This window comes from Cryptomeria japonica, chromosome 11, assembly GCF_030272615.1.
Source record: "Cryptomeria japonica chromosome 11, Sugi_1.0, whole genome shotgun sequence".
Classification (NCBI taxonomy): Eukaryota; Viridiplantae; Streptophyta; class Pinopsida; order Cupressales; family Cupressaceae; genus Cryptomeria; species Cryptomeria japonica.
In genome coordinates this window covers 246,537,169-246,551,938 of record NC_081415.1, presented here as the reverse complement: position 1 = coordinate 246,551,938, position 14,770 = coordinate 246,537,169, and the positions used below count along the sequence as shown (strand labels likewise).

At 33.0% G+C, this 14,770-nt stretch overlaps 1 protein-coding gene across 1 annotated transcript; it reads right to left on the bottom strand.

Moving 5' to 3' along the window:
- Window positions 1-3,465: 3,465 nt before the first annotated feature.
- Window positions 3,466-7,366, bottom strand: LOC131040148 (ATP-dependent zinc metalloprotease FTSH 2, chloroplastic). Its single transcript, XM_057973002.2, has 4 exons — window positions 6,055-7,366; window positions 4,606-4,919; window positions 4,190-4,430; window positions 3,466-4,004 (listed from the first exon to the last, which is right to left on the bottom strand). Exons 1-4 carry the CDS (start codon window positions 7,216-7,218, stop codon window positions 3,663-3,665), a joined length of 2,061 nt encoding a protein of 686 aa, XP_057828985.1. The 5' UTR covers window positions 7,219-7,366; the 3' UTR covers window positions 3,466-3,662.
- Between the last annotated feature and the right edge of the window lie 7,404 nt (window positions 7,367-14,770).

The window sequence follows — 14,770 nt, the reverse complement described above, 5'->3', positions numbered from 1 at the left end:
AAATAGGCCCTAAAATTTATCAAATCCTTTTCAATAAATTTTTCACTTCTTATTCTATCTAAGGATATCTTTCTCTCCACAATACCTAGGAACGTTTTCTATGTATGGGTTGGGATATCCTAGAATTCAATGGTAGATATGGAAAAGAGAATAGTTTTATTAATGTTTATAATAATTGTGGACCTATTATTATAATATTTATCAATTAGTAAATTGACATTCAATTTGAAAATGCTTCCTTTGCCCCTAATATCATGTTTATTGGCACCACTAGCCTAGATGATCATTTCAATAGGTTGATAGTTATACATGGTGGAAGGAACGACCTATACATAGTTATTAACCTACACCTCAATAAAATAGAAAGTTTTGTGGACATAGAATTATTAATCTTAGAGTATACTCTTTTGTTAGCCTATCATTAAATTGCACTACATAAACCAAATATCTTTACTCTTGGAATTTATATTTTCTATTTAGGGTTAACAAATTAATAATTATTTTAGCTTTAGACTAGAAACATAGTTTATTACATTTTTGTGCAATATCATTACCCTCAATCATATGTATCTTCTTTATTCTCGACCATGTTAAAATTTCCCCAATTATCCAAGAAACCTTAGGGAGACTAGCAAAGCATTGAATCCACATGTTGCATCCATGTTTATAGTTATTTGGAGTAAAAAGGGAGAATATATGAAATTGAACATCAAATTTATTATTCATGAACCAAACAACTCTATTATAAGGAGGTTACCTTGAATTGACAACACATGAATTCTAAGTTTGGGATAGAATAATAGTAGTACCCACTTTCCTTTGTCAAGCTCATTAGAAAAAATATCCCTCCAAATAAATTTTAAGTTACATTAAAATAAGCATCCAATGGCCCTAACTTTTTGAAGTGACATGTAGTCTAAATCATCACTATAATTATAGAGGGCTCCAAGGGTATATTGTCTTTCAAGAGTCTTTAGTCCCCTGGTATTCTAACCTACACATTTAGTTTCATTTAGAACTAGGGGATGGAAGGAGAGGCAAGACTCCTTTTGACCTTTATACAATTAATTAAATTAACTAGATGTTTTTCCCCTTGCCTTCTTAGTTTCTTAGTTTGCAATAGATGTCTCAATTAAATCTTTCTTTATTTTCCTTCTTCAACACTAGTTATAGTGGCATTAGGGCCAAATACCATATAGAAGGATATAAGGTGATAGGTTCAAAGTGGTGGGAGATCTAATTCTATATAAGGAGAATATATATTTAGTCCAAAAATCAAAGATGATGGAGAAGATTTTAAGAGCCATACATGACACTCCATTGGCTAGACATCTAAGATATTTTAAAACATACAAACCAATTAGAGAGAGATTTTCTCAATAAGGAAAGAAAGAGGATGTGCTCAAGCACATTAAGGAATGTTCATCTTGCAAACAAAACATGGTGAAACAAGTATGTCCTATGGGACTACTTCAACCCTTACCCATCCCTAGAGTAGAAATGACAAATATATCTATGGATTATATCACTAGGTTATTCAAAGTAAATGATGAAGATTGCATTTTTGTTGTAATAAATATACTTACTAATTATACACATTTTCATGTCATGTCCTTTGATTTCAAGGCTTCCCAAATTGTTGATTTATTCTTCAAGGAGGTATTAGAATTGCATGGGAACAGTTTTAGGGATAGGTACAATAGGTTAATAATTCATTTTTAGCAAGAATTGATTCATTTGGTAGGTGTAGAACTCACCCTAGCACAATTTGCCACCCCCAAATAGATGAAAAAAATGAGATTGTAAATAAATGGATCGTAGGTACTTAAGAAATTATGTTTCTAGGCAACAAACAACTTCAATCGAGTGGCTAAATTTGGGAGAATCCTACTATAACACCTCCCACCATATGTCTATGGGTATGCCACCTTTTATGACTTTGTATTTATATAATGTTCTAACTTTTGTGGAACTTGTAATCACAAAAAATAGGGTACTTGAAGCAATACATGTGATCAAGCAAAGTCAAGAGATAGTGAAATCTATTAAGGATCATCTTCAACATGCTCAAAACCAATAGAATCTCTATGCAAGTTAACAATGTTTTGAAGAATATTTGAAGTCAGAGATGTGGTTTATTTGAGGCTAAAACTCTATAGGAAATCTTCATTGAAGAAGAAAGGAACAAAAAAGTTGAGGCCCAAATTTTATGGGCCCTATAAGACTGTAACAATGGGAGAAACAACCTACAAGTTATAGCTACTTGAGAACAACAAATTCACAACATCTTCCACGTTTATTGCATTCGAAATGCATTAGGGTAGCATGCTACGCCTTCCAAAGACTTGCCACCAAGTAGTAAGTTGCCACTATTATGCTACACTTTAGATACTCGAGAAAGAGAAATAGGAATATAACTATTACCGACTATTTGGTGTGATGGGAGAACTTACTCACTAAAGATGCTACATGGAAAGGAGTTGAAATCTTTAAGCATCCAAACTTCAATTTTTTAGAATAATATTGAGGAGGGGGGATGGATAAGTCTCCTTTTCCTGTAAGATTCTAAGATGTTCCTTTACCTATTTTCTATTTCTCATGGGCTCATATATGTCATTTTGTGAGCATCTAGATTATTGAGGCTCTTGTGTTATATGATCAAGTTTTATTTCTTTTAAGTGGTTAGCCAAGGGTTTGTGAGAAGGGTTCTTTACAGGCCAAAAGGAAGAGTTTGAAATTATATTTTGGAGGGAAAGTGAGTGCTCAAGTGCTTACTTAAGCCGAAGTCAAAGATTAGAGAGGATATCTAGGTTTATTTTTGATCAAACACCCTCTTCGTTTGTCATTGAGCGTTGGAGCGTTGGAGGAGGTTTCGATAACTGATTCAAGGGTGAAAACCGTATCCAACATTGAGCAATTCCACTTAGGGATAGTGCTTGAGCTTCAACAACCTATTATTTAGGTGGCTTCTACATTCCATATTTGTTCTTCTAGTGTTAGGTGGCTCCCTTATAGCCTACTGTTTGTAAGTTTGTGGCCGCTCCTTCAATGCCCTTTACTATCGTTCCGTTTTATTTTTTGAAAATAATAATTGTTACAATTATTTCCACAGATATGTAAACCCTAAAATGGTTTCAAATCGGAACCATATTGAATTAATAAGGAGTTATCAGTTATTGTGGTTGTTTACTTTCAAAGAGAATTCTTATCTATTTCTGTATCTTCTTTGAAAATAATATTAGTTGTATTAGATCTGATCTTGTAATACGTTCTAGACATTTATATCAACATAAATTGAGTGCAAATCTCCTATGAGGGGTAATTGCAAGGGTGATTTCAAATTTGTAGCTTACGCTTAGCTTTTACAAGAAGTCGGACATCTATTTTCAATCCAAATCATTTCACAATCGATAAGAATAATTGATTAGAATGGTACAGTGTTTCATGGAATATATTAGTGCCTCATTATAGAACCAAAGCTCTCTATAAATCATATATAATAAAATTTAGTTACAAACTCTATACATATGTACATAATGGCACACTTGTCTAACTAAAGACACAAAATCTCTCTATACATATCCAGAAAATGCAAGGCTTCTTGCATCCTACTTTGCTGTATAACCTTACACTATATTCTTACAATCTTTTAGCCATATGCATCAAGCTGATGCTAGCTGAGGAGCAGCCTGTACATCCTTGCTGCTGACTGGCATCTCTGTAAACTCAGATAGGATGGCCCTGAACTCATCCCCTGAAAGTGTCTCTTTTTCTAATAAGATCTCCACAATCTTATCCATTGCTGCCCGGTTGCTCCTGATGTGACTCTTAGCCACCTCATATGCATTATCTGAAATGCCTTTCACAGCTTTATCAATGTCTTCTGCTAGCTTCTCTGACATGGAATTCCTTGCCATCATGCGTAAAACAACATCACCACTTTGCACTACAGGATCCAATAAAGCCCATGGACCAATTTCAGACATTCCAAACCTCGTAACCATCTGCATGTTACAGAAAAACTTACTAAGTTGCTCATCTGATGCCTCACAATTAGATAAATTTAAATAGCAGGGCTACAATTATTGTTTAATTGAATTCAGTTCTACAAGTAGTGTTTAATTGAATTCTGTTCCAAGTTGTATGTGCATTTGGGATTGCTTTACAATCTCCAAATAGAGAAAAATACCTGTTTTGCCATTTGTGTCGCCTGCTGCAAGTCATTGGCTGCTCCTGATGTGACCTCAGGTTCACCAAATATGATTTCTTCTGCAGCTCTGCCACCGAGAGCCCCCACGATCCGAGCAAAAATTTGCTGCTTGGTAATAAGACTAGGGTCCTCTCCAGGCAAAAACCATGTAAGACCCCTCGCTTGTCCTCGGGGCACAAGAGTAACTTTTTGAACTGGGTCATGCCCAGGGGTCATCGTACTGACCTTGTAACAGTTACCGAAAGAAGATTTAGTTGCCTCTGAAACACACACTGATATCATACCTTACTGCAAAAGTATCTCCAGACACCTAGTTTGTTATCCTTACATCTGTGAAGGGTCTACAAAAAACTATACAATAGACTACAAACAGATGTTTAGTTTTGTGTACTTACGCACAAATTGCATGTCCAACTTCATGGTAAGCCACCAAACTCTTGCTCTTTCCATCAGTCATTGCTGTGCCCTCCATACCAGCCACAGTCCTGTCTATTGCATCATCTATTTCCTTACTTGATATATATTGGTTGCCTCGTCTTCCAGCAAGAATTGCTGCTTCATTCATGAGGTTTGCAAGATCAGCACCACTGAACCCAGGTGTTCTCATGGCAACAACATCAAGTAAGACATCTTTGCCCAGCTTCTTGTTGCTTGCATGGACCTTAAGGATGGCTTTCCGACCATTTATATCAGGAACATCAACAGTGACCTACAAGTGATAGGCAGATGATTTCCAGCATTAACACCATCATCTTTAGCTTCTAACTGTTTTAATAGAATTGAATGTCTTTGAAACAGCTACATTTTTTAATGAATGTCTATCTATTTCTATAAAATGATCATATGAACAGAAAAATCTAAATTTGTCGTTTCATCGAAGAGTTCTTTATTGAGTCCAAGGGGTTGAGCTTAATTGGTTTAAACATTGGGTTCTCATTGTAGAGACCCAAGTACAATTCTCCATAGGGATATCTAAAGTGGAATTCTAAGTTGTGACTCTTGGTCTTCCATAGTTAGCTTCTAATATGGAGGTGGTTTTGAAATAAAGTGGATTTCTATGTGGTGACTCTTAGTCTTCCATAGGCTATTTTGGGGTTCTTCCAGTAATGTGTTAGTAAGTGGTGGTGTTGTTGTTGTGGCCACCAAGGTTCAAACCCCCGCTGGGCCATTGTGATGACAGGCTTGTGCCTTTGCTGATCCAATGTATTCATGGGTTTGAGCCTCAGCTTTGATAAATGGGGACGAGGTCCCTTATTTGTGTTCTCACAGGTTCATAGCTATTGGTCAAAAGCGTTACATGTGGGGCCAGAGGGCGTGTCATGCTAGCATCACTGGTCGCGTTAAAAAGTTTACTAGGCACTTTGAAAAAAAGAAAAATAGAGTTCTATGTTGAGAACAAAATTCAAATCCACTCATCTCAAAAGATGTCAAAATTGTGGAATGCAACAATAAAAGAACCTAAAGACTTGCCCTGTTCTCTGAAATAACTTGTCCCTCATTAAACATATGTCAATATCCTCTTCCTCATGACGGATCACCTAATGTGATTGGATATGTCGATTAAAAAACATGGATAGTTGATTCTAAAAGCAATCTTTCGAATACTGAAATAGTAATTTTTACAGAAGCTAAAGGCCTGTCAATGTTTTCTGAATTTAACTCGTGGTTCTAAACATTGAAAGACGACTTCAACATCTAGCAGATTCACCAAAGTCCATAGCATATAAAATACTGCTTTTCAATTATCAGAACTATATTTACCATAAGACTCCCAAAAAAACAACTATTTTAACAAATAAGGTTTTAGTTTGGAGGCTTTTTTTGAAATATGGTAGTAAGAGTACCTGTCTGTCGAACCTGCCAGGACGAAGCAAGGCTGCATCGAGGACATCAACTCTATTGGTGGCAGCAATGACTATAACTCCAGTGTTCCCTTCAAATCCATCCATTTCAGTAAGTAGCTGATTCAAGGTCTGCTCCCTCTCATCATTTCCTCCACCAATTCCAGTCCCTCTCTGTCTTCCCACAGAATCAAGCTCATCAATAAATATAATACAAGGGGCATTCTCCTTGGCCTTCTTGAACAGGTCACGAACCCTAGAAGCCCCTATTCCTACAAACATCTCTATAAACTCCGACCCAGAAATTGACAAGAAGGGAACGCCTGCTTCGCCAGCTATAGCCTTTGCCAGCAAGGTTTTACCAGTTCCAGGAGGACCCACTAACAAAACCCCCTTTGGGATCCTTGCTCCCACTGCAGTAAACTTCTCAGGCCTTTTCAAAAATTCTACAATCTCCTTAAAATCCTGCTTGGCCTCATCAACCCCAGCAACATCATCAAAAGTTACACCAGTATTGGGCTCCAACTGAAATTTTGCCTTAGACTGTCCTAACCCCAAAGGAAACCCTGGTCCTCCGGGGCCACCTAGACCACTCTGAGACCTAGAGAATATCAACAAAGTACCAATTAAGATTAAAGGAAAGGATAAGTTGCCCAATAGATTAAGGATGAAATCCCGCATGTCTTCCTGCAATGGGTGGGCAGCAAAATTAATATTCTTTTCCTTCAGTTTTCTGATTAATTCAGGGCTCGTCCCGGGCAATTGCACTCTGACTCTCTGTACCCGATTCCCCAGCTCAGGAGACACTAATTCCACTATACCCACTGTTCCATTCTCGAAAATGTCCATTTTTCTCACTCGATCTTTATCTAAATAGTCCAGAAATCTTGAGTATGATATTGTAGAAGACTCCTCTGCCTTGGCTTTTTGGGCAGCAGATAATCCCAGTCCCACAGAACCCACAGCCAATCTCAGGAAATTCCTCTTGCTGGTATTGACCTCAGGTGGCCTATTTTCTTGGAGGGCTTGCACTGTAAAATGCTTACATTTAGGCGCGAATTTTGAGCCCAGAGTCTCCTTGGGAAAAATTAAGCCTGTATGAGAGATGGTCATTGACATTGTGGAAGCCATGAGTGAGTTGTGTTTGGTGATCATGAGGGCAGCCATTACTATTTATATTGGGTATATTAAAGAGTATATCCATTGAATTGGTGATCCAGTAGCTTCGCGTAGACTGCTAATTGTCCAGATTGCAAAGAACAGTCGAGAGCGAAAAGCCTTCCTGCAATGGCAGCCATGAAAAATATTTTCTTTATCTATATATATAACTTTCTGATTTTTGTGGTAATAGCCAATGGTGCACTTCGTGGCTGTACGAGATCGGGTTGATATAACTACATTATAAGTAATTTATATGGATCAAACAATTTTATTCTTTTAAAATACTGAACATAGCATAAATAGAGATATGAATAGGTGCTTTATATATGTAAGGAAGGTATGAATATTATTCTAAAATAACACATATTTATAAATATTTTTATTCTAAAATAATATTTGTAACTTGCCTACAAAATAAATATATAAAAGTAATGTTATTTTAATATTATAAATGCATTTACAATTTTGTAAGAGATGACAAACTTTTTGTAATTTGTTAGCATAAGGTTTTTTTAATAATAGATTCTCCTTTCTAGATGATATTGTGTCTAGTGTTTGTGAAATTATAAATGATTTGAGGGCATTCTATTCTTCATTTTAGGGATAAGATGGGTTTCTGGGTTAGGTATTGATCCTAACCTCAAAAGAAAAAAAACTCCACTTCGATAAGGATATTTTGTCCCCTTTACTAGGATGTTAGGTGTCAATTTGTGGCCCTAGTCAAACAAGTATTTGCCTCCTTTATTGGGTGGCATGATCCTTAGAAGTATGTGAATTTTAACAAAAGGGGAATTTTGAAAGGGTGGGTATTACTCCAAGTCTTCCCTTCTAAGGCAACTTGCTTGGATAGGTCATATTTGGATGTGATTAAATTTGAAAACACCTCCAACTCCACTCTAGAGTTGAATTGTAGGACTCCTATCCACTACTTAAATGATTTTGAAAGATCCATTGTTTTCTTTGGTAAGCCCATCAAATCGGTTGTAGGAGATCATGTTAAGGAAAAAATCTCGAAAATGAAGATTTCTTCACAAATAATGGCTTAGTGAGTAGATTTTATCATTTATGACCAAGCCTCTTTGATTTGCATGACTAGATGATCAAGGAAACCAGGTGATTACCGAGGCAGTCAAGTGTAGAAGGATTTTCTAAGTTTAAAGAAAAATGTGAATGAATTATTCGAGGATTGTGTTAATGAAAAGTTTTATGTTGTGTTTTTTGTAAAATTAGAAGCCTTGATGAAGTTAGGGTGATGGGACACAATACTTGACTTGGTATTAATCAACCAAGTATAGCGTCTTGGTTGCGTTGGTCAAATAATGATTTGTTTGACTTGGTCTTAAATTAGCCAACAACTTGTCTTGGTATTAAGTTAGCATCCCTCTCTAATGAAATATTGGTGAACACATATTTTGAGTAAATAAGATGAAAGAACCTCATTATTAGATGCATGTAATGAGGTACGAAAGAAAATTGTGTACCAAGTAGAACGGGAAGTTCTAATATTGAAGGATCATATTGATGGTGTCCTAAAGATTTGTGTTGAATTTTTAAGTATTCTAACTAGAGTGATCATTTATAAGGATGTGGAATTTGATATTAATATATAAAGATTATTGGAAACTGCATTTATATGGAAATAAAGCATATTTACAAGTGATTTGGATGATGTTGTATTTCTATTGGCCATAGAAGGTTTTAAAGAAATAAAAAATTATTGGGAAAGGTTTTAAAATGATCTTATCAATGATTAGGAAACATACTATTTTAGAGTTCGTATTGCTCCACACCCTAAACTTGAAAGCATTTCTCTAGTAATTGTTTCATTTATGAAGAATTATCAAAAAGAAAAAGTACAGGGTAGGAGTATAACTAGTGATGATCTATTTTAATGCTTTATTATTGATTCAATTTTTTAAATGTAAATCAAAGTTTGTGCCAAAATTATGTCGATTGGGAGTAGTTCATTCATTTCAAAGTGCTGCTATGATTGTAACAATTGTCTTTTCTAAGGATGATCTGTAACAAAATTCCTTGCACCCTAGGTTTGTTGTACTTTCCTATAAAATATTACATTCTCATTTAGAAAGGTCAATTAAAATTGTTGTAATCACACTCTTAAATTAATGCAAAGACAAACATCAATTTTGGTGTTTTATCACTATTTCAAATTGTTCACATGGTTCCTTATTCTACTATTAAATAAATTTTAGTTGCAATGATGATGAAATGATTAAGGATATTTGATGAATTCTCGGTTTCATAATTAGTGACCTACTAATTGTGAGTCATGTTGTATGGTAAGTTTGAACCATGACTATGTTTTATGTTCAATTATGAATGTTAAATTTATGCCATATATGAGTATTTCAATGAACTTTTACAATCTATATATATATTTTTTTATCTCCATTGAATAATTTACCATTTTTGTGTAGCTATGAATATTTTGGTGAACTATGAATTAGTTTCTTTGAGGAATTTATATAATTATATCATTGAATTTTTTATGCAATTGCTCTTAGGGTTTCTAAATGTTTCTCTCTCTAACTCTTTACTTTTGAAGTCCTTTTTAAATCATGAGTAGTTTAGAAAAAAACATCAATTATAATTGCAAAATTTGATGATAATTATCACTTTTAGATTCTAAATCTATAAAATTTCTTAAAGTTCTCATACTATTTAATAAAAATAATACAAAGCCCTTACTAGTTTTCCATTTAATTAACCTAAGGCCTCTTATGAAAATAGTATAATCACATAATCATTGAATTATCTTATCATAGTGAAGACCTCGTTAAAAGAACCTTGGATAATCACATTTGATTTTTCAAATTTGATTTCCTTTTAAGAGAGGTAAGATACTTAGTTTATTTTACCTAAGTTTTTCAGTGCAAAAAAAACCATCAACATACATAGATACACAAAATATAAAAGTATCAAGCCTAAAAATAAAGAAAAGGTTAACAATGATATAAATAAAGTGGATCACAAAAGTAACTAGAAATCACAAAGCGATATGCAAACTAGTAGATATAAAGAGAAGTGGATTTAAACCAATCTAATAATTTATGAAATTTGTATATATAAGAATAATTATCCCAAATATATATAAATATGCATATCTATATATCAAGTTAATAAATACACACTTGCATTCCATTTTATTGGTTCAGGCCTTTCTACTTTCTATTTATTTATCATTATTTTTTTGCAATCTTTTAAAACATTTTTCTTATGTGTAACAATCTATTTTTCTTTCTTTTATATACGTACATACATTTATATGCACTTATGTATACTTACATAAATTTGTATGTATTTGTATAAAGTTAAAAAAAATATAAAATACAAATAAAAAAATAAATGGAAAGTGGAAATATCTAAACTTGTATATAGTTGATATATAGATGTGCATATTTGTATGCATTATAGGGCATGTAAATGAGGGGGGGAAAGAAATCCATGAATGAACTGGAAAATTCATCCTTAGAGTTCAAAAAGTTTCTTATTAGAGAATCTAATGTTTTGGATGTGATACTGAAGAATGGTAATATACTTGGAATAATAGGATATTGAAATTCACCAATATTTATAAAATATTACATTTGTTCTTATATTCAACCAACTGGATTTAGTCTCCTCATTTATTGGAATTGCACATTCATTGACTTTTGCCTATAACCATTTTGTAGTGGATCTTGTGATCATGGAGGATAAACTACCCTATAGATGCACATTCAAGTTGTAACATATGTGGTTTATGAGGATTTTTTTTTAAGGAAATTAATTATTGGTGGAGGGAAGCACTTAGAAAGGGGTCCAAGATGACATACTTCTAAAGCAAAGGGTTATTTTAAAAATCAATTAACGGAGTAGAACAATCATTTTTTCGAAAAAACATTTGACGAGAAGAGAGGAATAAAATAAGAATTAGAATATGTGAACCAAAAATTCAATTCTTTTGACATGTTTTAGACTTGTTATTTCTTAGAAAAATAATTCACGACACAAATTTTAAAGGTTTTAGCAAGGGATGAAATATTTTGGAAATCAAAATCTAGTAAAACTTGGTTGGTATAAGGAAATTTAAATATAATTTTTTTGCACAATGCTTGAAAGATTTAAAGAAGTCAAATTATAATTGATTGAATCAAATCTATGGAAGAACATCTACTGACTAAAGAATGGGAGATTATGGAAGAATTTATAACCAATTTTAAACACTTTCTAGGAAATGACACAACACATCTAATAAAATGGAATTGTAGATTTAAAAATTTCAATTCTATAACCACACAAGCTTAATCCATTACAATAAAAATCAACTCTCTAAGAAAACTCTACAATTTGGAACCACAATCTAAAGCAATGGAGCTATCTTATGTAACTCCTCGTTTACCTTTTTATTTGGCACCAACAACCGCCTTAGAATATTCTAAAAAGTGTAACCCCATTTTTGGGCCCAGAAGTCCATCTATTCATTTTCCTGCCCAATAATATTTTTTTTCATTTAAAATTTGAATTTTGGTAGCACAAGTTTTGGGAGCCATAACTTTTGACTTGGGCATTTTATTTGCTATTATAATATATCATTGGAAAACTCATGAAGATACCTACAACATAAAAATGATATTAATCATTTGTCCACTTTTTGAGCTTTTACAAGGCTTTTAAGGGCTTCAAATTTGAGTTTGAAACTTAATAGAAGAAATTTCTTTAGACAAAAACTTCAATATCTCCTAAATGGTACATGATATTGAGATGATTCTTTCACCATTCACTTTAATTTTTTATTTTGTTATTTGGGACAATTTTTTTAGGTCTATACATGGCCATATATGTTAAATTACTAAAAAGAACACTTGTGATATTTTTTAGCCTTTTCAACTTCTAATTATCCTACACATTGTAAGTGTTATCATGGGCTCCAAAATCACTAAAGAACCCTAAAAAGTAAATGTAAAATACTATTCATTTTGAGTGATGCAAGATTACCCTTACACCACAAGATGCTCTTGCATCAAACACCTAGGGTGATTTAAGAAGTGACATTGTCACATCTTTGATCTTGGAGAAAAACCAAGATGGTCAACCTTTATCTTAGACAACCATGATGAATATTCTATAGGAATTCCCTTCTAGTTGAACAAATATTTTTCATACTACTTGTTTCTTGTACTTTTACTCACATGACTATCGAAGACTTCTTCTATCTCTTCCTTCTTAAGAGTAGATGCTAGAATACTCCATTGTGATTTTATTGGTCCCTCTTCAATGTCTCCTTCATGATACTCTATCAAATAAAAAATGTTGAGCATAGGTGATATGTTAATTCCAATTGGTAACCCCACCTCATATACATACCCTCACTCATGTTTCTTTACAATCTTGCATGTTCAATTTTTTTTATTTTTAACTTATTATATGTCCCCACAAGGAACCTTTCTTTCCTCAGATGAACCATAACTTCATCATTACCAACATTGAATTCTCTAAACTTTTGATTATGATCTGGATTTATTTTGTATTAAAAGATATATCTTGTTGATATGCTTTCTTACAAATATGACATGCCAAAAGTAGAAGGAAGGGCTAGGAGGAAAAATGGAAGAATATTATTCGAAGGAGTGTTATGATATACAACATTTATAAGAATTGATGAATTTACCTTTTTTTATATACCTTTAAGTACTTCCATTCCATAAAGACTATTAAAAAACAAGTTGTGAAGAATATCAATCAAAGTAGATGAATTAACATCATTTATCCTAATTGGCAAGATCAAAAGAAAACATTTTTGTATCTAGAGCTATATTTTTCTTATCAATTTCATTCATGTAGCATCATAATCATAGATTTATTTCTCATTTTAAAAAAGTAGTTGTGTTCAAATTCCCAACCACACAATCTTCAACTTGACTCAAAGTCATGTTAGTTTTCAATATATGACTTCTCCTAAATAGGAAATAGGAAGCAAGATGAGACCTTGATATGCAATCAAGAAACAAATCCCTAAATGGTAGTGATGTAGAATTAGATAAATTATAAAACACAAGTTTAAAAATAAAATTAGAGAATCAAACTCTAAATCCAAAACCTAGGGTGTGTAATATTAGACAAGTTTACCAAAATGAAAGGAAATAAAATATGCATTTCTATAATAACTATCTAGGTTAATTAAGTAACGAAAGAAATTAATAAATGATCAACCTAGATGAGTAGGTAAGTCTATAAGTGGTAATAAAATGTGCTATAAAATCAACAAAGAGGATGATTTGTACTTAACTTCAAATGTAATAGGAGGATGCTATATGGCAACTAATGGTCATTGATTGGATTCATTGTTTTACAATGAGACATGGAATTATGGAGCTCCAAATATTGAGAAATAATGTGCAATTTGCTCTAGTTGAATCCTACACCAACAATTCTAAACTTCACAATTACAACTTCAATCTTGCATTACAAATTTGAATTTCATTTATAGCTTTGATCTTCCACTTCAGATCTCTAGAATCACATCCACCTTTGATATCTAAGGATGGTGGTGCTTAGAAGGACTGTTGGAGCTTGTTTTAAGGAAGATAAGTCAACTAGCTTCCCTCCTTATACATTATTCAAGCCCCTTGATCAATTCAATGACTTGGAATATGTCAAAATGCATGTCAAGTAGAAATGTATGTGCCTTATTTTATCCTTTTTATACATATAAATGTTGATGTTATGTTTTTAGTGATCTAATGATGAGTGAATGTCAATGCAAATCAATCGTCTCTAACAAATAATGACTTTGTCCTTTTGTACAATACGTTAATGTAAAATTTGGATATTTTGTGCTTAAGTCAATAGAAAATGACCAATTGAAAGCAAATTTACTTAAGTACCAAAATGAAATTTTATTTGAAAAAAGTGATATCAATTCTACACCTACAATTTGAAAGTGAATTCAAAATTATACTTATAATACTGAATTAAAATAGAAGTGTCTAATTTTTTTTTATAAAAATCCTTTAAAAAATAAAAACTTAAAAATTTGTGAAATTAGAAGCTAAATTATACCAACTACTAAAAACAAAGGATCACATTCATACACAAATTTGTTTTGACACCTACTAGGAAAGTAGAAGCCTATGTTGATACCCCTTTTTTTCCTAAGAATAAAGGATTTAGAGGTATCCATTCCCCAAAATCATCACCATGGTAGATGTCAAATCAAAGAAGATTGAAGCAAGGGAAAACCAATGCAAGGTTAGATGGTTAGTTTAAACCCAAACAAATATAAAAAACCAAATAAAGTATAAAACAAGCTTCTTATACCTTGTAAGAGAGAGTTCTCTCTTGTTCCTCCAATTGAGCTATTGGTGAAGCCAAGGATGTGCCCCTCCTTAACTTGCTTGGATTAGCTCCTTAATTGGGATGTGGATTTCTCTCCACACACAACAAGATTGGTTGGATTTGTATTGTATTTGAATGATGATGGATATGGACTAGATGGGAGAATATTTGGGCATTATGATGGTGTGATGGATGATTTTGGATTCCAAATTCACAACAT

Coding starts and splice junctions, on each gene's coding strand:
- LOC131040148 (XM_057973002.2), bottom strand. CDS start 7,218: ATGGCTGCCCTCATGATCACCAAACACAACTCACTCATGGCTTCCACA. Junction 4,431..4,605: donor GTTGGACATGCAATTTGTGC/GTAAGTACACAA, acceptor TTACAAGGTCAG/TACGATGACCCCTGGGCATG. Junction 4,005..4,189: donor CGACACAAATGGCAAAACAG/GTATTTTTCTCT, acceptor TGTAACATGCAG/ATGGTTACGAGGTTTGGAAT.